We start from the raw sequence: 26562 nt of genomic DNA, 5'->3' as shown, positions 1-26562 counted from the left end.
TCAAGCTTTACAATTGCTTCAATTTTTATTTCATAAAAATATAAAGGAAATGTGTTTAAAAAGATCAAAATTATTTTGTAAGTATTTCAAAATAATGAGCACAAATAAGACAAAGTCTAGAGGAATGCAGCTCCAAATTCACTGTCCATTCTTTTGACCCTAGGAAGAAAAAAATAAAGAAAGAAGTGTTTATTTCTATAGTTTATCAAAGAAAGTAGAGTGTCACTTCTGACATTTAATTTAGCCGTTTTTATGTCACAGGAGCCCACTGAGGGATGACTCAAATAACAGCATCATGGTCCCACTTAAGGATTTAAGAGGAATCAACAAAGAGAGCAAAACTGGTGGTAGTGGTGGAAGGGGTGTCAGGAAGGTATAAAAAAGAAATATATGTGTAATAAAATATCTGGCATAAGCATAAAGCAGGAAGAGCCATTGGTTTTGTGGGGAGCCTCTGTTGAACATTGCTTTTGGTAATTTGCTTTTTGTTTTGTCTGGTTTGGATTGGCTTTGGGCTTTTCAAAAGGTTAAAGGGCACTTTCTGAAATTTTTAATTGGCAGCCAAGAATTTAAATTTGATTAGAAGTGAGGGGAAGAAAGTCAACATTTCTAGAGCACCTATCAAGTGCTGTGCCTTGTCTCAGACCCTTCCTAGAAATGATCTAATTTCTTTTTTGCAACATGCGAGGTAGGGATGAGCTCCACTTTGCACATGAGGAATCTTCAGCTCAGAGAGACTCAATACTGATTTGTTACTCAGATGGTAAGTGATCGAGGAGACAATTAAACCTCAAACTGTCTCACTTCAAAAGTGTGTGTTGGATTTTCTATGTACCATAAATAATGGCAAAACAGATCTTCTTCAACAAACCACTGCTTCTTGGCATGGAAATTCAAATCTACTTATTCTCTCTATTCCTTCCTGGAGATTCTTTATTCTCTGACCACAGCAAATTCTCCATGACGTGCAAATTGGTTTTAGACTTGAAATATGCCTGCCATAGGTTTAAGCAAGAGTCTAGCTATGGCTAGGAAGACATAAAAACGACACTTAATATCACAACCTGCTGTTCTTTTGTCCCCGACACTCCCAGTCTCATCTTTCTTGGGCACCTTTTTATTTTAAATTTGCTAGTTTTTATATTTGTATTTATAAATAACATACTAGTTTTAAAAAGGTGGTTTGTTATTTATTCTCTGTCCCTCCTACTTGAATGTAGACCACAATTTTTGTTCACTTTTCTTTATGGATGCACATCAAATGATCGGAAAATTTTTTTGTAAGGGGCCAGATAATAAATATTTTAGGTTTTACGGGCTGTGCTATCTCTGTCACAACTACTCAACACTGCCATTGCAGCATGAGAGCAGCCACAGACGATATGTAAACAAGTGAGCATGGCTAGGCTCCAATAGGACTTTATTTATGGACACTGGAATTTGAGTATGATATAATTTTCAAGTGTCATGAAATTTTTTTCCCAACTATATAAAAATATAAAAACTATTTTTAGCTTTAGGTTCTTATAAAAAGAGGCAGTTGACCCTTTTGGCTCATGGGCTATATAGTTTGCCAACCCCTGGCCCTGCAAATAGTACCTGGTACATAGTAGGCACTCAGAAAATGAAATTTACTGGAATTGTCTCAACAATAAATATTATATTCCTTTATACCCATGCATCTCCTACTGGTCTGACTCCTATGAAATCAATAGTCAGAGAAACAGCACTGCACTCCGCCCCAGGTCTGTAAGAATCCTACAGACCTGGGGTGGAGTGCAGTTCTCTAGAGCATAGAGCATCTGCTCTGCAAGGGACCTCTGAGAGCATCTCATCAGCATTAGTGGTGTCCATACCCCTAGGAGACCAGAAAGACATTTACAAAGAAGCTATTGCATCATTAAAAGCTTTAGGATGTCCAATTCAATCCCACTGAAAACATTGACAATAAAATAATTTGTTTTCCCTTTTAAATAGAATTATCTGGGAACAACTGGTGGCAAGGGGGCTGGGTGTTGATGGCTTATCTCTCATCCAAACATAGGTTTGTGCTATGGCTATTTTAAATTAATTTTAATTGTTTACATCACTTAATTTATAGAACCACTATAGTCGTTGGGAAAACACATGGTATAAAGAGCACTACTGTTGAAATCCCAGGAACAAGAGCATGCAACTGATGATAATTTTGCTCACATGCCTCAAGTTTGTCTTTGCCAGGTCCCTAAGTTGCATTCATCTGCTCAACATTCCCGTGCAGTGCATCAGGATGTAGCCTATATTACTGTGTTCAAAAGAAAAAAATAAATATATTGAAGAATACATATAAGCTTTTCAGTCACTGTCAGTGAAGTCTAGCAATGTCAACTATATGCTATTTGCATAGAAGAACTCACAAATATTAACTCAATATTTTCACTCCTACTCCTATTTATTTAGTTATTTGAAAGTCTGGCTATGTTGCCTGTCTGTCCTCAACCTCCCGAGAAGCTGGGATTACAGGCATTCAACATCATGTCCAGCCCCTATTTATTTATTTATAAAAAATTTCTAATGTAAATGTTTAACCAAATTTTAAGTTACATAAGAAGTTTCAGTTGATGTTTGATTGAGTACAACACATAGTCAAATGTATTCTAAATTTTAGTCTACTTTGGCCTCTAGACAAAAACAATATATATCCTTTATAAAATTTGTCCAAAAATTATGCTTTCTTAAGCACTAGTTTTAATGTTAACAAAATAGAATGCCACTTGTCAAATGGGAAAAATAAAAACTTGCCTGACGATATTATGATGATTATAAAGATTATATTAAATCAACCTTTGTAATACAATCTTTAAAAACAACTTTAAACCGTAATAAAATGACTTTAATATTATTATTTTCTGGTGAATTAGTTTATTATACTATTCATTTTTAATACTGAAGGGTTTTGTGGGATTAGTTATTAGTATGAAAAGGGTTTTAACCACAGAATGATCTAGTCCATGTTGTTTTATAGATGAGGAAATGGAGGTTCCAACAGAGGAAGTGAACAGCTCAGCTTGTTAGTATTAAACCAAGGCTTCCTGACCAACCAGAAAGGCGTCATATTGCCTAACTCTAGGGGCCATCATTCATAGTTTTGTGGTGTCATTTACAAAGACTTTAAGGAAATTGATGGTCCTGAGAGTTGTGCAATGCAAAGACCTTGGCTTTCAGTTATGTAATACCGAATCAATGAAAAATTTTATCAATGTTTAAAATCTTGCTTAGACATTTTTCTGAAGTTTTCAATATTGTCCCTTGGCGTATGAGGGGTTGGATTCCAGGACTCTCCTTTGACACCAAAATCTGGATACTCAAGCCCCTGATATAAAATGTCATTGCACATTTGCAATTTTTTCCCAAATCTTTTGATCTTAGGTTGGTTGAATCTTGGAATTTGGAACCATGAATAAAGAAGGCCAAACTGTGTTATTTATAAGACGTCTGAGTTCTCAAATTTTTTTTTAGAGAAATTGAAGGGCCAGATTAAAAAAGAATCAATGGAGAAGCATTATCTCTCTTAACAAAGTTAGCAGGATATTATAGATTTTAAATACCAGGTCTTCTGCTAGGAGAGAGCAGTCAGAGTTGAATTGCCATGGAAAAGTTTAGAATCTATCAGGAAGCAATACATCAAGAAAATACAAAGATGGCAACTTGAGGGTCCTTCACAGAATGCAGTGTAGAAGTAGAAAAAGTGGTCTCCTTTGTTCAGAGATGATTGAGACGAAAAGGGCCATATAGAGGAAGTGACATAACAGTCCCTGCCTTCGAGGAACTCACAGTCTAAGGAGAGGAGCTGTATACATCTAGATGTCATTGGAAGAAGCTTGAGTATAAGACTGAGAGGGTTTAAGTCAGGGAGTAAGAAGCGACAATTTGAACTTGAGAGAGTTCATTCTAGAAACTGCTTGGAGGACATTTCTTTTTCTTCTCCTTCTTCTTCTTTTTTTTTTTTTTTTTTTTGGTTTTGCAGAAGTTTTGCACTTGGGATTTTCCTTCTTTCTTTTTGGAGGATACTTCTTAAGACAACAAGACGAGGAACAAAAAATCTGAGTAAAAGATGGAGGGAAGAACCAGAATCATTAGTCAGTACAAAGAAGGCGGACCATGTGGAGAGGTCCTTCAGAGTGGCAGTTGTCAGATTTGGTGACTGACAAAGGCATGGGGACACTAGGATGACTCCAGGTCTCTGGTTGGTCCTGATGGTCATGAATGCTGGTAACTGAGCAGTTGTTGAGGCAGAGGTGATCAGCTTTATCATGAACATCTGGAGTACTGTATATGTCTATGGGACGCCCAGAAATGTTCAGAAAGTAGACAGAAGTAAGGCTCACGAGAGCAGGAGAAAGGAACTCAGTCACAGATATATGGATGCATGAAGTTTCAGCCCAAAGGTGATAATTGAGGCCACCAGCCTTTAAGAGGTCAATAGAGAAAAAGTAGCTCTCGGAGGAGACTGAAAAGGAGAAGCCACAGAGAAAGAAGAGAACCAAAGAGTGGTACGTGGAAGTCAAAGTGGAAGGGGATTCTATGAAGAAAATGGTTAACAGCTTCAAAAGCTGTAGAGAGGTCAAATAAGATGCAGATGGAAGAGGGTTCATTGGGACTGGCTATCTAAAGGCCATATGCATGATATGTGGCATACGATATATGCTCAGCAAATGCTGAGAAGTGAGTATAAGCAGTGGATGTTATTTTGAAAGCTTTGGGTTTGTCCTCCTTGACACACCACAAGAGAAAAGTCATACTCCAGTGAGCAGAGATGCTCTCGTCAAAGAGGCACCACATACAGCCCAGCACTTTAATCCGTGGCTTTAACTGATAGCTTTCCTTTTCAGTTATGATACTAGGTTTATTATAGGATGTAAGAGAGAAAAGAACATTTTAAAACAATATTATTCGCAAATAAATTCCATACTTTTCAATAATATAATGGAAAGTGGCTGTTGTTGTTTTCAAAGACAGCCAGCAAGATAATTCTGGGTGGTTTGATATGTCAGCTTGAATATGGGGCAAGGAAAAGTATTGCTCTGAAGGGGTTCAGGGGGTCTGGGAATCTGCCACTTAATGGTACGCTACCTCACATCAGCATCATTTCCAGCACACATGGCATCTAACAGTCACGCAGTTAGACACAGCAGCCTGGCTTTGACCAGGTAGTCAGTCATTTCCTGCTTTAAACATCTCCCTTTTCACCTGCTTCTGTAGTCTTCCCCCTTTGAATGCTAATCTTCTCAAATGGAATGAATTTTTAGTTCAAATTCACAGACTAAGACAGATCTGGAAAGGTCCTTGGAGGCTGGCTGGCCTAAGCTGCGTCTTAGAGGTGAGGTGGCCCAAGCCCCCCCACCCCCAGAAATGACCTGCTGCCTGCCCATGCTGTCCCCATGGGCTCCGCAGGCCAATCTGCAGGGGAGCATCCCTGCGTCATTCCTCACGCTCACATCCCCCCTTGTTTTTAACCCTAATTACTTTCTCTATTTTTCTCCCTTGTCTCACATGGGGAGTGAACCCAGGCATCTAGTAATAGCCATCAAATATTCCCCTCTTTAATCAATAAAGTTTAAAGTATCAAGCCAACATTGTTACCTTCTAAATGGTATTGTACTCCCATCATAGCACTATTATAATCATTCAGAAACATTCACTATACATGCCTTTTTCTTTGCATTTTTTTTTTCAAATAGAGGCTTCTGGTTTTTGCTTATAATTCTGCTCTTTTATAAAACAAAAATTTGGCCTGGTGCAGTGGTACATGCCACAATTCAGGAGGCTGAGGCAGGAGGATCACAAGTTCAAGGCCAGCCTCAGCAACTTAGTGAGGCGGTAAGCAAATTAGTGAGACCCTGACTCAAAAAAAAAAAAAAAAAAAAAAAGGGCTGGGGATGTGGCTCAGTGATAAAGTGATTGATCCTCTGGGTTCAATCCCTAGCACCAAAACAAAAACAGCATTTTGTTCTTTTTTCAAAATTTCTTATTTTTAAAATATATTTTTATTTTTATTTTTTAGTTGTAGTTGGACACAATACCTTTATTATTTTATTTATTTATTTTTATGTGGTGCTGAGGATCAAACCCAGGGCCTTGCATGTGTTAGGCGAGCACTCTACCTCTGAGCCACAACCCCAGCCTTTAAACGTTCCTTATTTTAAAAAATATAATATACCTACTATCTGTTCAAAACCTACTCATTCATAAAAAACATTTTAGATTATGATTAGGAAGCAAGAAAAAAATAAGCCTACTAAGATATCTGATATTAAAAGATGAAATTGGCTACACATCAGGAGGAAAATAAGTTGAAGCTCATGATAAATTATAAAGTAAAAATTGACAAAAAAAAAACAGTGCTCGGGATACCAGTGTCTCCCCGCCCACCGCTCTATCTAACTTATTTAAATACATTACAATGAACACTTGAGCCTCATTTCCTCTCACAGTCAGTTGCTATCACCCTTGGTGTGGTCCCACTGATTAAGTGGAATGAAAACATGAAAAATAGCTTCCATTTCTAAAACACGAAGGTTAATTTTTCTCTGTGAGCAGCATGAGAAATACTGTCCAAGAGAATCAAGAGAAACGTGACTCTATAAGTTCTTCCAGAGTGGGTAAGCCAGGTGACACATGCCTTGAGAGGTGATGAGGCTTCCCAGCCAAGAGCCTACACCCCAAACTCTGCAAGACCCGGGACTGAATTATTGGTGCCCGACATGGCTATCTCAATGGCTTCATCTGTGAAATGGGTAGAATGAGCTTTGGAGAGTTGTGAGGGGCAAAGGGACTGACAAAGAGTAGCCACCCAGAAGGCAGCACTTAGGATTGCTAGGGCCCAGCTTGATATCACCGCTATTGAAGAGAAAATAAAGACGAAACAAGAAGCAGTGCCCTGTGTTTGGGATTGTTTTTCTATATTATGATTTCTTTAATGACCAATTTGAGGAGACCACATAATAGAATTTGCAAGAAAAAAAAAATATGATGGATTCTTACTGCTCTGTTCTGTAATCCCACAGGAGTCCTCCTTGGATCCACCCAGGGGAATGAGTTCTAAGAAACAAAAGAAAGATCTAATATGGCCCCACCTGAGGCCTCAGACCTTTAGGACAAGAATCAGAGATGAATTTGTTTCAAAGCCTGTTTAACATAGGGCGAATGATACAGTGGAAGTCCACCGGAAGATCTGGGGCCAGCCTGTGGCTAATTTGACTTTTGTTTGGAGCTAGAGGGTTATCTGCTGATCAGTGTTTTGCCCACATATGTTTTTAAACTGCATTTAAAGGCCTTACATCTTTTACGTGAATGGAACATTTGGAACGTTTCTCAATTCATTGAAAGAAGTAAAGCCACTGCATCATATGACAAAAGGGGGAAGATGTTTTCCTTCCCTTTTTCATTAAAAAAAAAAATCACAAAACTATAAAACACAATGAATAATAAAAGGAAAATAAAAGGTGCCATTTCATTCCATGGAGGAGGAGCAGAGTAGCTGCAGGGGACAGCTTCAGTGTGTTTTTGCTGTCCCCATTCTTTCCTTTCCCATTACTTTATTGGTTACTGAACTAAGAATGTGGACAGTTCTGGCCTTGCTTTGTGTCTTTGATTCCGTGTTGTGTGTGTCTGGCCCTGTGCTGAGTCCTGGAGCCACAGATCTCTTCAAAATCCTGCACCGGTGGCTCTGAGTCTTTTTCCCCAGCCCCCCTCTTTCCTGGGAGCCCCCTCACAGTCAGAGGGCTGGCACACACCTTTGTGTTTATCAAAGTCATCAAACCCTTCTTATCTCTTTCAGGCACTCTCCCTGTGGTTTGGGTTGGGTACCAATTGACTGAACACTGACACACCTTTCGCTGTGTGACCTGAAACAAGATGACCTTGATTCTACTAAAGCAAAGGCAGCAAAGAAATAGTAGCTGTACCAGTTCCTTAGGGGGTACTTGTTTCATTTCTGGAGACATGTTTTTGAACTTACAAAGAAAAAAAAAAAAACAACTCTCAGAAGTGAATATTTTTCATCATAATATTGATTGTTACATATGGATCTTTTTAAAAAATGAACTCTGCTCTATAATTCATTATAACACAAAAATACCATTTCCTCAAATCTTCCTTCAACTATTACATTTTCTTTTACAAATCCTGTGACTCTTGAATTTCCTAATATATGTGCTATGATTTCATCAAAGGATATTCATTTTCAGAGTGACACTTAAAATTTTTAAAAACAGTTTTCATTTTATTTATTTATTTATTTTTGTGGTGTTGGGAATTGAACCAAGGACTTGCTAGGCAAGAGCTGTACCACTGAGCTACCACCCCAGGCCTAAAAATGAAAAATTTAAGGCATTGTCAGTGTGTGTGTGTGAGAGAGAGAGAGACAGAGAGAGACACACAGAGAGAGATACACACACACACAAAGAGAGAGAGAAGAGAGAAGAAGAAGTGTGTGTGAGGGGGAGAATCATCAGCAGGGTTTAGAATCAGTATTGTAATTTAATGAAATTTTTCAGAATATTGCTTATCACGTTTAGTATATGGGGAATCTCACATGTACTAAGATTACCAGTAGAATCTAAAAAGGGGTGTTTTTTCCCTGATATTTTGATAAATAACACACTTATTTCACTGCTGGAAATTGTGCCCAAGATAGCTGAGATTTCTACCTGGTAGCAAAGGTTTGTTCAGGCTGCGAGTATCCCCCTTGGGCTCAAGGCAGGGGTGTATTTTTTAATATAGAACATCATGTCCTATTATGTCAGCCACTCATCCTCACTAATGAAACATGACCTGCCGCCATTATGGATTAAGCCATGTCAAGTCATCCAAAAATGCTCACCAAGGAATCACTGCTTATTAAACTCATCAAAAACTTTTGCCCAAAATAATGCTGCATTTTATGCAGCCAGGGAAACTGAGACTCTGTCTATAAGTGACACTAAAAGGGTCTTCATAAGGAAGATAACTTTTAAAGAAAAAGAAGTATGATCTGATTCTTTCATTTCCATGACCATCAGAATTTCTTGGAGTGTGTGTTAAAAATAATTATGTCAAAATGGATTCTATTGTCCTGTATAACTAAAAAGAGCATTTTTAAAAAATCTACCTTATGTACTTCCATCCCTAGAACGTTTGACATAGCAGAGCTCTAGTAGGACCCAGAAATCTGGTTGAACAAGAACATGGGTGATTCTGATGTCATTAGTCTACTTTGAGAAAGCATTCTAGTTGTGTTGAGCCCTATAGCTGGCTGAGAAGTCACACACCAAGTAGTCCTAAGCAATATTTGCAGAGGCAAAATTTCCAAGTTGGAGAAATTTGCCTCATCTCTCTTCTGTTCCTCTTCTCTCTTCCCAATCACTTCAACTAGCCTTATTTTTCAGTATCTGGACCTATTTACCAGGCTTTCTATATTTTTTTTCCTTTTTTTCTCCCTGCCACCAACCCATGTTAAGCATAGGTGCTGTGAGTGTCATGTATAAGGTGACAGCTAGATATCTAGTAAACTATCCCATGTTGGGGAGTTATGACAGCCAATACTTCAATGTGTGGTTCTCCTAGGCATACATTCCTTTTAGTAAAGTGTTCTAGAAAGTGTGAGGTGTTCACCATAGGGGGCAAATCTCAAATACTAAACTTCCATATTCCCTGGAAGTACAGTGGGGGAGGCGATTTTGGCTTGCTGGCCTCAATTCTTGGCAGGTAATCAGCTCTGCCTAAGAATGCACAGGATTTCCTTTGCAGACTTAAGTAGAAGTTGAAGAGGACAGGATTGACCACAAAAGGTATCAAGAGTGCCAAGTTCTTATATTCCAGCTTTGCTGGCTGGAGTGGATAGGATCGACCTGGAAAAACACTGGCTAACATTGCCCCAATTCACTTTGTGCAAATATGATACTGATCTGAATCACAAAGCCAGCACAGGAGTTTGCGATGGGAAATATCTCTTTCTAAAGGAAACTGTTCAGCCCACAATGGATCAACATCCATAACAGTCCTAAGAATTCAGAATCTGAAGTCACTTGTGCTCATCCACCAGAGATGCTGCTTCAGTTTTCCTAGGCGCCAGAGCCAGCAAAAGGGAAGAGGCTGCAGGGCCGGTGTCAAGAAGGGCCAGGATGAGCCTGGCCTGATCAGGGGAAGTGTCTCTGGGTTCTGAATCTGCCCCTATTACTCATTAGCTGTGGGACTTGGGGCAAGTTATATTATCTCTTTAGCCTCAGTGTATTACCTATAAAATGGGAAGTTATACTGACACAGAATAATCACTTTGTTATTACCATACCATTAGTATTGTTATTAGCGCTCCTGGAAAAAGAAAGATAAATTGATGTTGGGGTACATAAACCTCTCTGTTGGGGTACAAGTACCAGTACAGAATTGCTTGAAGAAATTCTGCATTGTCTAGCCACAGAGTATATATACATTTTGGAGTTCATGGAATAGAAGCTAAATTAAGGTACCTGTATTTGACTATTATTACAAAACATTAAGGATATTACTATAATTGATTTCCACAAAAAGTTCTTAGTATTTGTGTCTGTAAGGTGCTGGGAATTGAACACCAGGGCTTCATACATGTCAGGCAAATGCTCTTTTAGGGATCCATATCCCCAGCCCTCTATCAGAAATTTTATAGTGTAAAATTTAATTATATAAAGTAAAGCAAACTACTGACCTGAATTCCATATGATAAACTGCAAAATAACATGGCAAAGCATCGTGTAAAAGTTTCAAATTCAAGGTTAGTTTATCTTAACCTATGTTTTTCCCAGGGAAGTTTTTTTTTTTTTTCTTATGACCCTCAAACTTAGGAAAGATAAGGGGATGCATATTCATTACTTATAAAAAGTTCAATGTGCTTTACTTCAGTTTTTTCCCCAGTTTCTTGAGATATAAATGACAAGTAATATTTTATTGTAATAATTTAAGGTATACAACATGATGATCTGAAATATTTACCACAATCAAGTTAGCTATCAACTCACATGATCAGTGTGTGTGTGTGTGTGTGTGTGTGTTAAGAATTAAGGTTTACTTTCAGCAAATTTCATGTACACAATGCAGGGTTGTTAGCAATAGTCACAACATTGGACATTACCTCCTCTACTTATTCATCTTATCACTGAAAGTTTTTAGTCTGACCAAAATATCTCCATTTCCCCAACTCCCAGCCCCTAGCAATCATTATACTACTCTGTTTCTTCAAGTTTGATTCTTTCAGATTCTACACATAAGTGAAGTCATATGGTATTTGTCTTTCTCTGCCTGATTTAATTCACTTACCATGGATCAAGTTTCATCCATGTTGTTGTAAATGGCAGAATTCCCTTCTTTTTTAAGGCTGACTAGTATTTCTCTGCATATATACAACACATTTTCTTTATCCATTCATATTGGTTGTTTCCGTGTCTTGACTAATACGAACAATGCTGCAATGAACATTGGAATGCAGATATCTCTTCAAGATATGCTTTTATTTCCTTCAAATATATACCCAGAAGTGGGATTGCTGGACCATATGGTCATCTTTTTGTTTGTTTGGTTTCGTTGCTATTAAGTTGAATGAGTTCCTTACATGTTTTGGATATTACCTCCTTATCAGATATATGGCTTGCAAACATCTTCTCCCATTCTACAGGCCTGTTCATTTTGTTGATTGTTTCTTTCAAGTGCTCAGTGGTAGAACCCCTGTCTAGTATGACCAAGACTTTGATTTTCAATCTTTAGCGCCACCAAAAAAAAGAAAGCAAGTATTTTTTCCCTTTTTTATAGGTTCATTATAGCATTTTAGTTTGATATAATCTCATTTGTTTAGCTTTGCTTTTGTTGGTGGCTCTTTTAGTGTAGTTATTGGAAGAATCATTACTTAGGCTGATGATATCAAAGAGCTTTTCCTCTGTGTTTTCTTCTAATAATTTTGTAGCTTCTGGTCTTACATGTATGTCTTTATTCCATTTCAGGTTAATTTTTATGCATATTGTAAGATAAGGGCTCAATTTCATTCTGTTGCCTGTGGGTGTCCAGTTTTCTCAACACCATTTAATGAAGAGACTACACTTTCCCATGTGTATTTCTGGCACTCTTATCAAATAGTACTTGACCAGTTGTTTATTCCTTGGCTCTGTATTCTGTTTCATTGGTCTGTTGTCTGGGTTTTGCCAGGACCACAGCGTTTCAATTCCTGTAATTTGTAATATAGTTCACAGGGGCTGGGGATGTGGCTCAAGCGGTAGCGCGCTTGCCTGGCATGCGTGCGGCCTGGGTTCGATCCTCAGCACCACATACCAACAAAGATGCTGTGTCCGCCAAGAACTAAAAAATAATAAATATTAAAAAATTTTCTCTCTCTCTCTCTCTCTCTCTCTCTCTCCCTCCCCTTTCTCACTCTCTCTTAAAAAAAAAATAATAATATAGTTCACAATCAGAAGTGTGATGCTTCCAACTTTGTTCTTTCTCATTACTTTAGCTCTTCATGGTCTTTTGTGGATCCATGTGAGTTTTAAGGTTGCTTTTTTCTATTTTTGTGAAAAATGCCATTGCAATTTTGATGGGGATTACACTGAATCTAGAGATTGCTTTGAGCAGAATGAACATTTTAACAATATTAATTCCTCTATTCCAGCAACATGAAATACCTTTCCATTTGTGTCTTCAATGTCTTCCACCAGTGTTTTATATTTTTCAGTATACACATCTTTTCCATCCTTTATTCTTATTGATGCTATCATAAATGGGGTTGTTTTCTTTTTCTTTTTGGATTGCTTACTGTCAGAGTATAAAAATGCAATTTGGGCTCGGTGGTAGAGTACTTGACTAGCATGACCAAGACATTGGGTTTCAATCCTTAGCACCACCAAAAAATACAGCAACTGATTTTTTTTTCCTTTTTCATTGGTGATTATAGTTATATATAATGGTGGGATTTGTTGTTACATATTAGTATAAGAAACAATGTAACAATATAAGTTGGCCAATACCCTTCCCAGTACTTCTTCCCTCCTTCCTCCCACCTGTGGGTCCCCTTGTCCTAGTCTACTGATCTCCTTTGCTTCTCAGGCCATCACCCTATTTTCCCCATCACATACCCTTTTTTTTTCTTTTTTTCTTTTTCCTCATATGAGAGAAAACCTTCAAACCTTGATCTTCTGACTTTGGCTTATTTTGCTTAACTCAATGGCCTCAAGTTCCATTCATTTTCCTGCAAATGATACAATTTTGTTTTTCTTTATGGCTGAATAAAATTCCTTTGTGTATTCTGTTGCCTGTGGGTGTCCAGTGTATATATGTGTATACATGCCACATTTTCTTTATCCATTCACATGTTGATGGACCCTTGTATGTGGGTTCCTTAGTTTGTCTATTGTAAATTGTGCTGCTATAAACATGCGTATGCATGAATCACTATAGAAAGATGATTTTGATTCTTTAAGATAAATGCTGAGGAGTGGTATAGCTGGGTCGTATGGTGGATCCATACCTAGTCTTTAAAGCAACTGATTTTTGTATGTTGATTTTGTATTCTGCAGGTACACTCCGTTTGTTTATTAGCTCTAACAGTTTTTTGCTGGAGTCTTTAGTGTTTTCTACACATAAGATCATGTCATCTTCAAACAGACAATTTAGTTTTTGTTTGTTTCTGATTGGATGACTTTTTCTTTTTCTTGCCTAATTGCTCTGGCTAGAATTTTCAGTACTATGTAAAATAAAAGTGGTAAAGTATGCAGCCATATCTTGTTTTTAGAAAAAAAATTTAATATCGATTGAGACAAAAATTGGGTAGTACTACCTATAGCTGTGCTTTTAGTATTACATCAATGTATTTCCATTTGTTCACTCAAAAATAATTATTGAGCACCTATCATGTGCCAGACACCAGGTAACATGGTTTTACAGGAAATGCTGGCAAAGGAGAGATTTAGTATTTCTATACCAGACCTTCTATTTTACCATTCAGGACTGAATAAGCACCAGGTTCCCCTTTGCTGAAACTTACATTTATGTGTCCACGCTGGATTAGTCTTGCAGAAAGTTTGATGAACACTGTCAGAGACGCACAGAGCAGGGCAAAACTCAGACACAAGTCAAGGACTTGAAGTGTCAGGTGGTACTCTTCATAGTGAAGGGGGTCCAAGCAAACCGATGGGAATTTCGCATATGGAAAAGGAAAGGCAATGGCATAACCAAGATAATTGGTCCCCGCGATCCCTGAAAATGAATAGAAGCAATATGGACCAAGGAGAGCAGATTCCAAGGCTACTGCAAAATGAAGTGGACATCCCATAATGCTCAGAATCACAAAAGTGAAGCTAGCTTCCCACTGAAAATAAAACAGAGACAAAGTGTTAATGTGAGGATGAGCTATTTCAAAAACTTTTAAGCAATGTGAAGGAGTTGCCAGGTATCAATCTCTCCTACTGGAAAAGGAGGGAACCTTGGGTCACAATCTTTTTTTGTTTTATTTATTTGCTTATTTATTTATTTATCATTTATTTTTTTCCTTTGATAGTGAGGATTGAACCTAGGGGCACTGTACTTGGCTCCTTTTCTAAAATATATTTTATCTTGAGACAGGGCCTCCCTAAGTTGTTGATGCTGGCCTTGAATTGTGATCCTTCTGTTTCAACCTCCCCAGTAGTTGAGATTACAGGTATGTGCTATCGAATCTGATTTCAACTTTCTTTGTAGGCTCTCACATTCTTGCCTCCAATCCACACTTTGGGAGAGAAACATGTCAGCCAACTGGGGCAAAAATGAAATCAATTCAATTCAATAAACAGTTGTTTATCTCACATATGCACAGAGAACCTGGTAGCTGGGTGTGGTAGCACATGCCTGTAATCCTAGCTGCTCTGGAGATTGAGGCAAGAGGATGGTGAGTTCAAAGCCTTCCTCAGCAATTTAGGAAGGCTCTGTCTCAAAATAAAAATATGAAAAGGCCTGGGGATATGGCTTAGTGGTTAAGCACCCCTGGGTTCAATCCCCAGTTCAAAAAAAAAAAAAAATAGAACCAGTCTCTGATGGGATAATCCAAGATGAGAGAATAGAATAGAGTTAGAAATAAAATTCTAAAATAGAATAGAAAATAGAATGCCTTCTCTAGGAACTTCTCTTGCTACTTGGGGTGTGATCCGCTATCCCACAGCATTGACATCTCCCTGAGCCTGTCAGAAAAGTAAGACTCCCAACCTTCACCCAGATCTGTGGAATCACAGTCTGCACTCTAGCCAGATCTCTTGTTGATTCACACATACTTTAATGATTGAGAAGCACAGGCTTAACCATGGGAATAAAGTCTATCATTGGTGACGGTAGACTTTCTACGCACTGGGATTACCTGGCTCTATACTGTTGAAAGGCAAGATATGGATTTTTTTTCATCCTTTCCCAGAAAAGTAACAGAGAGATGAGAAGAAGACCTCCAATTCAGGAGCTGACACTAAAAAGAACATTACTTTAGGGCAGAGGGTATGGCTTGGTGGTAGAGCATTTGCCTAGCATGGGAGTGACTCTAAATTCAATCCTCAGCATCATAAAGAAAATTAAAAGAAAGAAAGAAAAAAGAAAGAAAGAAAGAAAGAAAGATAAAGAAAGAAAGACAAATTAAAAATTATTAAAAGCAGAAGAGCCTGTAGCTCTGTTCTCTCAAAATTAAATTCAGGAGCTCTAATATCCATTGACTCTGTCCTCCCCAAAGACAGTAATTACTACAAGGCATGGTAGAAATGGTTTGGAGTAGAAATCAGATAAAAAATATTAATTTAAAGCATAAAGGTTATTGCTGAAATCCATCATAGTACGGTCACAATTAGATCAAATTCCTTGATAAGTGGAAATCATTCTCTGCCATCCTAAATGAGTGGTGCTTGACCTTCAAACCCACTCTGCTGTCCTACTTAACGTCTCTGTGTTTACCAGGTGTCTGTGGGTCCACTCTTTGTAAGCCGACAGTACAAGCACACCAGCTGTGATGGCCTGTGAAAAGAAAATTGGAAAAGTAACATCCACAATAGAAGGTACCTCTGGAAAGAGTTCAATCTGTCTCACAGTTTGACGACTTTATCACAAACTAGAAGGAACAGCAAATGGCTAAATGGATTTATGGCTCTGATCTCCTCTTCCTCTGAAGAAGAAACTGTGATGACAATGAGGAAAATAAGCCATTAATGTCAGAAAGCCCTGATTCACACAAGCTCACGTTTACATTCTTGGTCTTGCCTTGGCCATCCCAGTGAAAATCTCAGATACCGTGTCACCGTAACACAAGCTTGGTTTTATACCCCTGGACGAATGTTTTATTTTGTATAAGTGGCTCTTCTTCACCTTTCTCACAAATTGCTAAAATTGCAAATGGGAAGGACCAGAATGGAGGCCTGTCACAGAGCCCTAAGATCCCTCCCAGCGGTGACATTTCTCTTTAGCTACATGCTTTTTTCCCCCTGAGATTCCGAGGCCTGGGCCGGCTGATGGGCTACAAATAAACGATCTCTGTTTCTCCAACAACAAAGATTATCACTGGAATGAATGTGTGATGTGGCATTTATTGTTCTGGGTGCAGTTGTGTCCAGCTTTTCAAAAGAGAGTTTTTCTTTCTAGTCACCATTGAGGGAGAAAGGCCCAACATACAGAATGGAAATGGTTAACAAAGGAGGGAATGTTGCCACCAGAGTTGAGCAATAGATAACGAAAAAAAAAAAAAATCTCTGAGCTCATCTTTGATTCAGCACCAGGTCTGATGCAGGAGACTTTTGTGGTTTTTGAGATTACAAATTGCTTATTCCCAATCCATATAAATCATTCTAGGCTTGACCAAGGAATGTTTTGAGGTCAAGAGAGAAAACCAGGAAGAGGCATGCTTAAAATAAGATATTAAAAGTGGAAAGATCTAAAAATAGGAAAATTTTGGTTTTGAATAGAGAGATAAACACAACGGTACATATAGAACTGGCAAGTTCAAGGTGGGAAATCAGAATTTTTACCAATATGACTTTGTGGTGTGCAGGGTTTGTAGTTCGAGCTTTGGCATATTTACGGTTTGGAGATTTAGCTTTTCATTTTTCTGGCATATTGTATTTTGAATGTTGGATTTAGAGATTTGAGGGAGCGCAACACATACACACATGCACACAAATACACATTCACTCTCCCAAAACCTCTCATTAGTCGGGCCTGAAATTCCAGACTTGGCATGGCCATATCATAAAACTCCATGGATAAAAACAGAACCATCTGTAGTCAGAAGAGCTTCCTGGCTTGATTCTGCAAGAGGAGTTTCCAAGGGACCTTATGGAGATTGAGCCCGAATAAATAGTACAAAACCTGAGAATTAATAAAAGCAATTGTAACTGATGCCCTGGGGCAAGCCTGGGGCGAGGCTAGGCTTTCAGAGGCCTGGCCCTCAATTGACACATCACTCCAATGTCATTAATCAGAGAGAGAAATGTGGAAGCAAGATGAAAGCAAAGGAGATAGCCTCACCCCCCTCTGCTGGTTTAACTAGGAGAAGATAACTGACATTATCAGATGCTTAGATTCCAGGTTGCCTTAACTACTTTAGCATGAGCTGTTATTTTTTTCCCTTCAAAGGTAGAAAAATGCTGCAGAGGTGCAATTGCCTGTGACTTCTGTTGTAGCTGCCAGCTTGATTTTTGCTTTGTTTACACAAAACTTTGAAAAAGATCTTTCACAGAGTCGGTTGAGTATAAATGCAGTTCAGTCTCTTGTTAAATGGATGGCATGGTGGATGGGATGGTGACTCAAGGGCTGAGTACGCCCACTACCTCTGACTCCCCTTTCCAGGGATGGGGGATCCGTGCAGGGTATTTCCCCCCTGTGACAGGAGTTACAGTTGTCCCCTTTTCTTTCTTCCACTTCTTTTATGCAAATTTTCTTTTTAGATAGGGATGGAGGAAATTGAAAGAAAAAGGAAGAGATTTGACAGTAGGCAAGACAAGTCCAGAGAGAGGTGAGAGAGAAGGTGTCTGGGAGGTCAAAAATCACAGTGCAGCTGTGGGGAAAGACAGAGTGGAGGGGGTGAACAGCGAGGAGCAGAAAAGCACCCTCCTTCCTCAGCTATTCTTGATAGCTATTGGCTTACTTTCTGGGCACTTCCACCAACTTGGGTTTCACAACAATTGCTGCTAACATTTTGATTGCATGGTAATTGTGAGTCCTCCCACTAAATCTTTAAATTGCTTAAGTAAAGGATGCAGTTCCCAGAAGCAGATGAATTGAAGGAAGCTGGGAACAGTCAAAACAAAAATAGAAACTTTTAAAGCCATCATATTTATATGGGGTAATTTATTCGCCTAAGCATCTATTGTGGGTCTACTATAAACAAGGGATGAGATGGGCCCAAAGCAGATAAAATAATGATAATAACTGCTAACATTTACGGAGTGCTTAATATATAGCAGACACTATGCTAAACAACTTGGACATGGGTTAATTTGCTTAATCCTCATAATGACCCTATCAGAGACATTCTTTCCACTTCTCAAATGAAATACAGGGAGGCTAAATCAGATGAGGAAGACCACCAAATCATATTTGCATAAATCATAATTGCAACTTTCATTAGCATTTATAGCCCAGGTATGAAAATAAGGCACATATAAGAATATCCACAAAATTAGGCAAGAGGAACGGCACTTTCTACACCAAAAAGCCTAGGTGATGAGTTACCACTTTCCTCCATGATGAAGGCACAATGAACAGCAGGATGTGAGGCGAGTTTGAGGGATACCCATGATCTCTGGAGGTGATGGAGGGAGGGCAGCCAGTCCTGGCCGTGGGATCAGCACGTGGGCAGGTGAGGGAGTGGCATCCTGCTTAAGGAACAGGGAGTAAGGAGCCCAGACCTCCCTCCCTGCGAAGAAGAGAAGATTGGATTCAGAATCATGTGACACCTGGGTAGGGAGGCCTCAAAAGTTAGGCTGGTGTGTCTGGATTTTGTTTGGGGATAATAAAGCAATGCCAAAAGATGTCGAAGAAAGAGCTAGCTTGACTTCCAGGAAGGTTTAGAAAGATGAGCCAGATGGGGCATGCATGCCTGTTAGAATGCAGTGAGGCTCCGAGGTCTCTGCAGGACCCTGGTTCTTCAGGCTTTCTTTCTCTCTTTTTAAAAAACTCTGCTCACAGTAATATATCTTGTACCATGACCTACTTATAAATCTTTTTATATCTAACAAAAATAGCACTTAACCTTTACTCTACGTGATAGACACTCTACTATTCTCTCTTCTGTTCTATTTGTTGTAAATGCTGTTAGCTCCTCAATAGATTGGATTTATAAATCCACTAATGGAGAGACTGGCACAGTTTGGCTATTGAAGTTATCTGGATACCACCTCTGAGTAGGGGTGGGAAGTGATAAAGGGTAGGAAAGGTGCGCAGGGAGAAGGAATGTATAGGAATATGCCTCAGAGGCAAAATCAAAGTCACAGGACAGCTAACAGGACTGGGCCTGGGCCTGGGCTGGTTTAGGGCATTGTGGCTCAAGTGCCATCCTGGAACCAGCAACAGGGGCATCCCCGGAACTCCTGAGACTTGCAGACCCTCAGGCCCCAAGCAAACCTACTAAATCAGAATCTGCATCTCAACGTGATCCTCAAGTGATTTCTACAGTTTGAGAAGGGCTAATTTAGAGAAAAGTATTGAGTCAAAAATCACTCCTAGGGTTTGAAACTGCGTTTCCAAGACAGTGAAAGAGAAGTCAGAGAAGACAGAATTGGTTTTGGTGACAAGATGATTAATTCCTATTCAGCCACACTGACCGAAAAGAAGCTTAGGTTCTCTCAGCGGAAAATTGACGAAGATTCTTTGCTCGAGCAAACTTTAGTCAGGTTCCTGAACCTTTTCCTTGGCCCCTGTGCCCTTCCTTGTAAGATCCCATTTAAACAAGGACTCAAATCAGTTTGGCAAGAAACCCCCAGCCTCAGTATCTGTAATGTCTGTTCACACTCAGAATCTGTTTGGCTTCCTAATCCTCCATCTTCCCCCAGAGATGTCTGGTCACCTGCAGCAGGATCCCAATAGGTCATTTTAGCCAGAATTGCCTTTGTTACCCAAGTTTCCTCTCGATTCTTTTCTATCCACTGATCCCCACTCTGATTTGGAGCTATAAATTCCCACTTGCTTATACTGTGTTTGGGATTGAACCCAGTTCTATACTGAGGTCTCTTTTTCTCTATTTCAATATTATTGCTTTTTAAAACTGTTTTTATTTATCTGCTGTCTAGCTCCGGCGTTCCTTTGACACCACCCGAGGGTTGGGAGTTGTGATTGTGGAAGCTGTCAAGAGACATGAACGATTGGGTAATCAAGGCCCTCCTGTAACCCTTAAGGAAACCGAGGCCTGCGTGACTAAGTGGAGCCCTGACCTTTCTCCCCAATTCCTGTTTCTCAGTGGAGTTCTGGGTGCACTGCTGCCACTTGCCATTGGGCCAAATCGCTGGTCTCTCCAGGCCTGGGTCGTGGGATCAAATTCACTGTACTTCAGTCACTTCAGCAGAGCTTCATCTGCAAGCCACATTTTCCAGGATTAGTGGGGCTCAGTCCTTAAGGCCCTAAGATCTCCTCTCTGCATACTTACCAGCTGCTGATGCCTTTAAATAACCTAGCTCAGAGATTCTGGGAAAAGTACGTGTCATGTGGCTGTCAGAATGGAGTTAGAGTCTGAAGCCTCATATTTTTGGAGTACTTAGAAAGTCTTGACTAAAAGGTGTTGAACAAATACAGGTACTGTATCGCATGCAAAATCTATCTTACAGTTTCAAAAGAAATATGGAGTCATTTGCAAAAGGAAATGTTGATGTGATTGAATTGTACAAATTATCTTTTCTCCCGAGGAAGACATATTTGGAGACAAATGAAGTGACTGGCAAGGGAAGTTGTGGAATGAGGTGGAGAACTTTTGAAGTTGACCCCGATCAGAACTGTGGCTCCATAGGAAACTCAAAAGGGGGGGAAAATCTCCTTGTTCCAGATTTAGACATCATTGGAAGAGTGAGCATTCTCATTGTGTTCCTTCTCACAAAGATTTTTTTTTTCCTGTTTTATTATAAATACCAGCTTGACCTTCAGTCCTTGCAACCTAGTCAGAGTTCGACTGTGTAAGATATTCTGTACCACCAGAAGGGAGGGCATAGATTTGTGCACTTAATTCAACAGTATTCATTAAATAATATTTATTGAAAACCCAGTATGTGACTCTGGATAGAGATAAAGCAGTAAACAAAATAGGATTGTGTGTGTGTGTATTGTTTTTGTGGTGCTGGAGGTTGAACCCAAGGCCTTGTGTATGTGAGGCAAGCACTCTACCAACTGAGCTATATCCCCAGCCCACTACATCCCTGTCCTTGTATAATATTCATTTATCAAAAAATAAGCAAAGTACAGTGGTGCACCAGTAATTCCAGCTATCCTGGAGGCTGAAGCAGGAAGATTCCAAATTCTTGGCAACTTAGTGAGACTCTAACACAAAATAAAAATTAAAAAGGGCTGGGATTGTAGTTCAGTGACAGAGCACCCCTGGGTTCAATTCCCAGCTCCACAAAGAGAGAAAGAGATAGAGATAGAGATAGAAGGAGGAGGAGGAGGAGGAGGAGGAAGAGGAGGCGGAGGAGGAGGAAAAAAGAGTGATGTGTGATGAGGTCCAGGAGGTAAGGGTGAGGGACTTAGGAGGTCATCAGGAAACAGGACAGGACAGTGAGGCGGGTGGCAAGGGATTAATAACAAAGAGTTTGGACAGAGAGCAGGGTACAAATGAAAGGCAGAGTATTAACTAGCATTTGAGTGGAGCTTTAAAATTGGCAAAGCTCTCCATGACACAATCTGTTCAATTTGTGTTTGTTCTCATGGAACAGCTTAGGTTTAGACAGTTTCCCACATGCCTTCCTCTCTCCTATGAAATTCTCCTTATTGTAGGTCAAGGCAAGGAGGAAGTGACTGACAGAGGGTCCTGTGTTTGATCACGAACCAACATTAAGTCGGAACTTAACACAGGTCTATCTCCCCAAATCCTATGTCTCTCACTGTACCTCTCCATGCTGCTGCCCCTGAAATCAAACAGCCACCAACTAGCTGCCTGCTGGAGGAGACACTGTCATTTCCCTGGGCCTATTGGTAAAATAGATGTTTGGCTTAGAACAATCTACATGAAGTATTTGTAACCTTAATCAGAATCTGCCAATATTTGTTGAATTTATTGACACCCTTCAGGGATAGGCAAAGACCAAAAAGAAAAGGATGGAGGGTTGGACTACATTCATGGTTTTGTTAAACTTTGGGGATCCACTGTCTGACGGGCATTCTAAAATAATCCAATGGAGCTGAGTGTGGTAGTGCACACCTGGAAGGAATCCCAGCAGCTTGGGAGGCTGAGGCAGGAGGATACAAGTTTGATGCCAGCCTGGGCAAATTAGGGAGACCCTGTCTCAAAATGAAAATATAAAAAGGGCTGGAAATGTACTCCGTGGTAGAGTGCCCCTGGGTTCAATCCCTAGGGCCGCCACCACCCCCCCAAAAAAAGGAAGAAATATAAAATAAAATAGTTAAGTGGAATAAAAATTACCAGCACACATTTCACATAATAATCCAGTATTATCTTGTGAAAGTTTTGTTACACATATTGATATGAGTAAATCGATATTCATCTAGAAAGAAAGATGTAAGCCTCTTTATGTATATTCCAGGTCCTGATGTGAAATATTTTTCTTATTCTGGGTCACCAACAACAAAAAAAAAAAAAAAAAAAAAACTTGCCGCTTGAATAAATGTAATTGCCAATGCTGTATTTAGTTCAATAAACATTTCTTTGAATGAAAGTGTGGTTTGAGGTAGGTGCTGGGAAAAGGAAGGGAAGGTCTAGATGGGGGAAGTATATGTAAAAGAATGTATTTTAAAAGAAAAGAAGAAAGAAAACACTACCCAAGGTTCAGTTTCCCTCCCACCCACCCTGCTTCCTGTGTCCACACACTATTAAAGGCAGAATTCCTACTTAAGACCAATACTTGGATGGATCTTCCGATGATTCCCCCCAAATACTGTAGTTCTTCAATAAATACTTATTTCATAAATAAGTTAAACATTATGTTTCCAGGGGTTATGCTTTTAGATAGCATCCCAGTCAATTATTTAAAGATTTAAGATGTTAGCCCATCCAAGAGTAGCTATATTTTAATAGAAGTTTCTTTAAGATCAAAAAACTTCAGAATGGAATTCTCCAATAACTGGTGGAAGATAAGAATATTTGATAATGAGAAAATATCTCATGGGAAATAAGGAGAGAAACTAGGCAGTGACCCCCATCACTCCTGTTAAGTCATGCTGCTGTGGAAGTCCTTTCCTCCCAAGGACAGTTGTACTTGTTTTATTGGATCAGGGAGCTGAGGTAAGCCAGTTGCTTATCTGTGAGATTACTAAATAAGCATCTACTTAGTGCAGTCACTTGACTAGGTGCATGCATACTTTCCTAGCAAATTGTGAAGTCAGTGAAGTCCAACACCCCACTGCCTTATTGTTCAAAAAAATTTTAATTGTAGATGGACACAATACATTTTATTTATTTGTTAGTTTGTTATTTATTTATTTATTGTATGGTACTGAAGATCAAAGCCAGTGCCTCGTGTGTGCTAGATTAGTACTCTACCACTGAGCTTCAACCCCAGCCCCCAACAACCACTTCTTGAATTATTTTCAGTTCAAACAGTTGGGTACAAAGAAAGTGGCAGGAGAACAAAACTCTTGGGCTTGCAAATTTTAGGGCCATATAGGCTCACCTTGGTATTTCTGAGGGAAATATTACTTTGAAAATTATTTTACTTCATTCTACATTTTTAAATGGTATGATGGTTTATGCCTTTTTCTAAATCTGTAAATTGAATTTCAAAAGGATGAGTTCTATTTTCTCAGAATAACAAGGTAAGAAGATTAAAATAAAAATTTTAAGTTTCTTAAACGTTTCCTTATAATTCACCCGATAAACATGCATACATATTAAAACAATATAAACAAAATCCCAATACTTAAAATATAACTATGGGCTGGGCTTGTAGCTCAATGGCAGAGCGCTTGCCTACCTAGCATGCTTGAGGCACAGGTTCAATCCTCAGCACCACATAAAAATAAATCAATAAAATAAAGGTATTTGTGTTCATCAAGGACATAAAAAACTTAAACAGGAGTTTCTGGTATATAATATATATTAAACTAATATAAATCCACGTACTAAGGTGAATTCTGGTTTTCTGCAGAATTTTGACTTCTTTGTATTGTCCGGAAAATGTTAAAGGACACGTTATTCTGTTTCCCCTCTCCCTCCCATCTCCCTTTATTCTCTCAAAATACTTAATAAAATATGATCCTACCAAAGCTCCATTCCAGATGGGACAAGCAATATGGACACTCCATCCAGTGAACCAGAGCTTGTGAGAAAAAACAGGGAAAAAAGCAATAACTCCAGAGAATACGCTGAGACTCCCCAGAGTAACGAGAATCCGACCAGCAGCCTGATACAGGGCCTTCATTTTCCTCTGCGACTTGAGTCTTTGGTCTCAAAGATGTTTTTGTTACCAAAACATGAGCATATGACAGGCCCCAATAAACAGAAGTTTCTTAGAGACGGTAGCTATGACACATGGGGACTGTTGATCCACTTGGAAATAAGATATGATTCCTTTCACCGGAGGTGGAATGTCGTCATATAATCCTTGATATAAATTAGACACAATCATTTCTAATACTGGTTTATTTCAGAGAGAGAAAGGAGTGAAAAACCATTCCTTGTTTTGGAGTGACTGCCTTGATTCCCTTCTGCCCTGTCCTGGGGAGTGACCACTTCCTGGCTTAATCAGATTCAAAGGCTTGCTGACTGAGCTAATTGTTTCTCAACTCAACCTGCCTAGTGGTTCCAGCATAAAGCCAACATCCTTTGTGCACAATAGATCCACATTCCCAGCACAATTTCCCACAAAACAAAGTAAAAAGAAGCACTCGGACCACTTTTCATTACATTGAATTTAAATGTTTTAAAGCCAAACAAGGCTTTTTGTCTCTTTCAAAGTTTAACATCACTACAGTTATTTTTGAATTTTTAATAGGGATTTTTATATGGCTTTATCCCTAAATAGGCCTAAGTTTCACTATGAAGTTCTGCATTGTTTTCACTGAACTGGCTTCTCCTTGGTAATTTTATTATTAATTCAATTTTTAAGTAAATTGCAGAGATGGAAGTTTGCAGTTGTAAAACAAACTTTGAGAAGTAATTTACCGGTTGAATAAAACACTGATCTCCATCCCTTCTTGAATCACAATTCTAATTGGAGTTGTTGGGCTTGTGTACATTTAAGCAATTGCAAAAGTTCATCTCTTCATTTTTCATGCATTTGAGAAAATGTGTATTTGATTTTGACTGATAGGATACGTTTGAATATCCCTTCCAAGATAATATCTTGAAGACAAAGAACACTTTCTGAAGCTATCTGAATAATTTTTGTATTCAATAATGATATCTTTTAATAAAATCATGAAAGATAATTGTATGCATGGAAATGTGGAGAGTAGATTTTGAGTCAGAGGGAGCTGGGAGTTTGTGTCCTTGGGGAAGGGCAAATTATTTAACGAGGCTGGGTCTGTTTCTTCAAATAGGAAAGGTAGCAGAATACATCAGTCACTAGTATGGCATTATGTAAAAATGTGAATGTGTAACCTATGTGATTCTGCAATTTGTATTTGGGGTAAAAATGGGAGTTCATAACTCACTTGAAACTATTGTTCGAAGTATGATATGTCAAGAGCTTTGTAATGTTGTGAACAACCAATAAAAAAAAAAAAAAAAAGAAATGGGAATAAATTAGTATTTATCTCACAAGTGGTTGGTTGGGGGGAATCAAATGAGCTATTATATGTAAATGCTTAGCACTGAGCTCAGCTCAGCTAGGACATTCAGGAAGTTACCAGTTATTACACTGGGACATTCTGTCTTTAGAGCTTTTTTGGCATGGAACAAAGACATGGTCATTACCATTTCTTTTATCCATGACCTTACAAACATTAGATTTGACTCTTCCTTATCAACTTGGTAAAACTCCCAAAGGACCTTCCTATGTGCTGTGAGGAGAGAAGCATCTCTCTGATTCTCTGCTTTCTCTTTTTGTCTTTCTATCTTTAATAGCCATTCCACAAGGTGACCCAGATTTTGAAAAGGTTTCATTCTGGATATTCAGAATCCAGGAAACCAACTCAGGCTTTCTGGTAGAACTGCTATTTCCCATCTCCTCTCAACATTGTGGGCTATATTCTTGGATTTTTTTTTTTTTTATCCCCTAACAGCACTAGATAAATTCCATAATGGCAGACTCACCTGTGAGTCTTATGTATCAAGTAAATATATAAGACATCTGGGGCTGGGGTTGTGGCTCAGTGGAAGAGCGCTTGCCTGGCACGTGTGAGGCCCTGGGTTCGATTCTCAGCACCACATATAAATTATAAGTAAATAAAATAAAGATCCATGAACGACTAATAAAAATATTAAAAAAT

The 26562-nt window shown here is 38.9% G+C and overlaps 1 protein-coding gene across 1 annotated transcript; it reads right to left on the bottom strand.

The window, feature by feature from the left end:
- Tmem212 (transmembrane protein 212) lies at nucleotides 1-24568 on the bottom strand. The gene is made up of 4 exons (XM_040270088.2): nucleotides 24393-24568; nucleotides 15940-15999; nucleotides 14021-14344; nucleotides 1-159 (listed from the first exon to the last, which is right to left on the bottom strand). Exons 1-4 carry the CDS (start codon nucleotides 24549-24551, stop codon nucleotides 139-141), a joined length of 564 nt encoding a protein of 187 aa, XP_040126022.1. The 5' UTR covers nucleotides 24552-24568; the 3' UTR covers nucleotides 1-138.
- Between the last annotated feature and the right edge of the window lie 1994 nt (nucleotides 24569-26562).

This window comes from Ictidomys tridecemlineatus, chromosome 3, assembly GCF_052094955.1.
Source record: "Ictidomys tridecemlineatus isolate mIctTri1 chromosome 3, mIctTri1.hap1, whole genome shotgun sequence".
NCBI classification, from domain to species: Eukaryota; Metazoa; Chordata; class Mammalia; order Rodentia; family Sciuridae; genus Ictidomys; species Ictidomys tridecemlineatus.
This window is presented reverse-complemented; position numbering and strand designations above follow the sequence as displayed.

Coding starts and splice junctions, on each gene's coding strand:
- Tmem212 (XM_040270088.2), bottom strand. CDS start 24,551: ATGAAGGCCCTGTATCAGGCTGCTGGTCGGATTCTCGTTACTCTGGGG. Junction 16,000..24,392: donor CCATCTGGAATGGAGCTTTG/GTAGGATCATAT, acceptor TTCTTTTCACAG/GCCATCACAGCTGGTGTGCT. Junction 160..14,020: donor TCCAGCGTGGACACATAAAT/GTAAGTTTCAGC, acceptor TTTTCTTCCTAG/GGTCAAAAGAATGGACAGTG.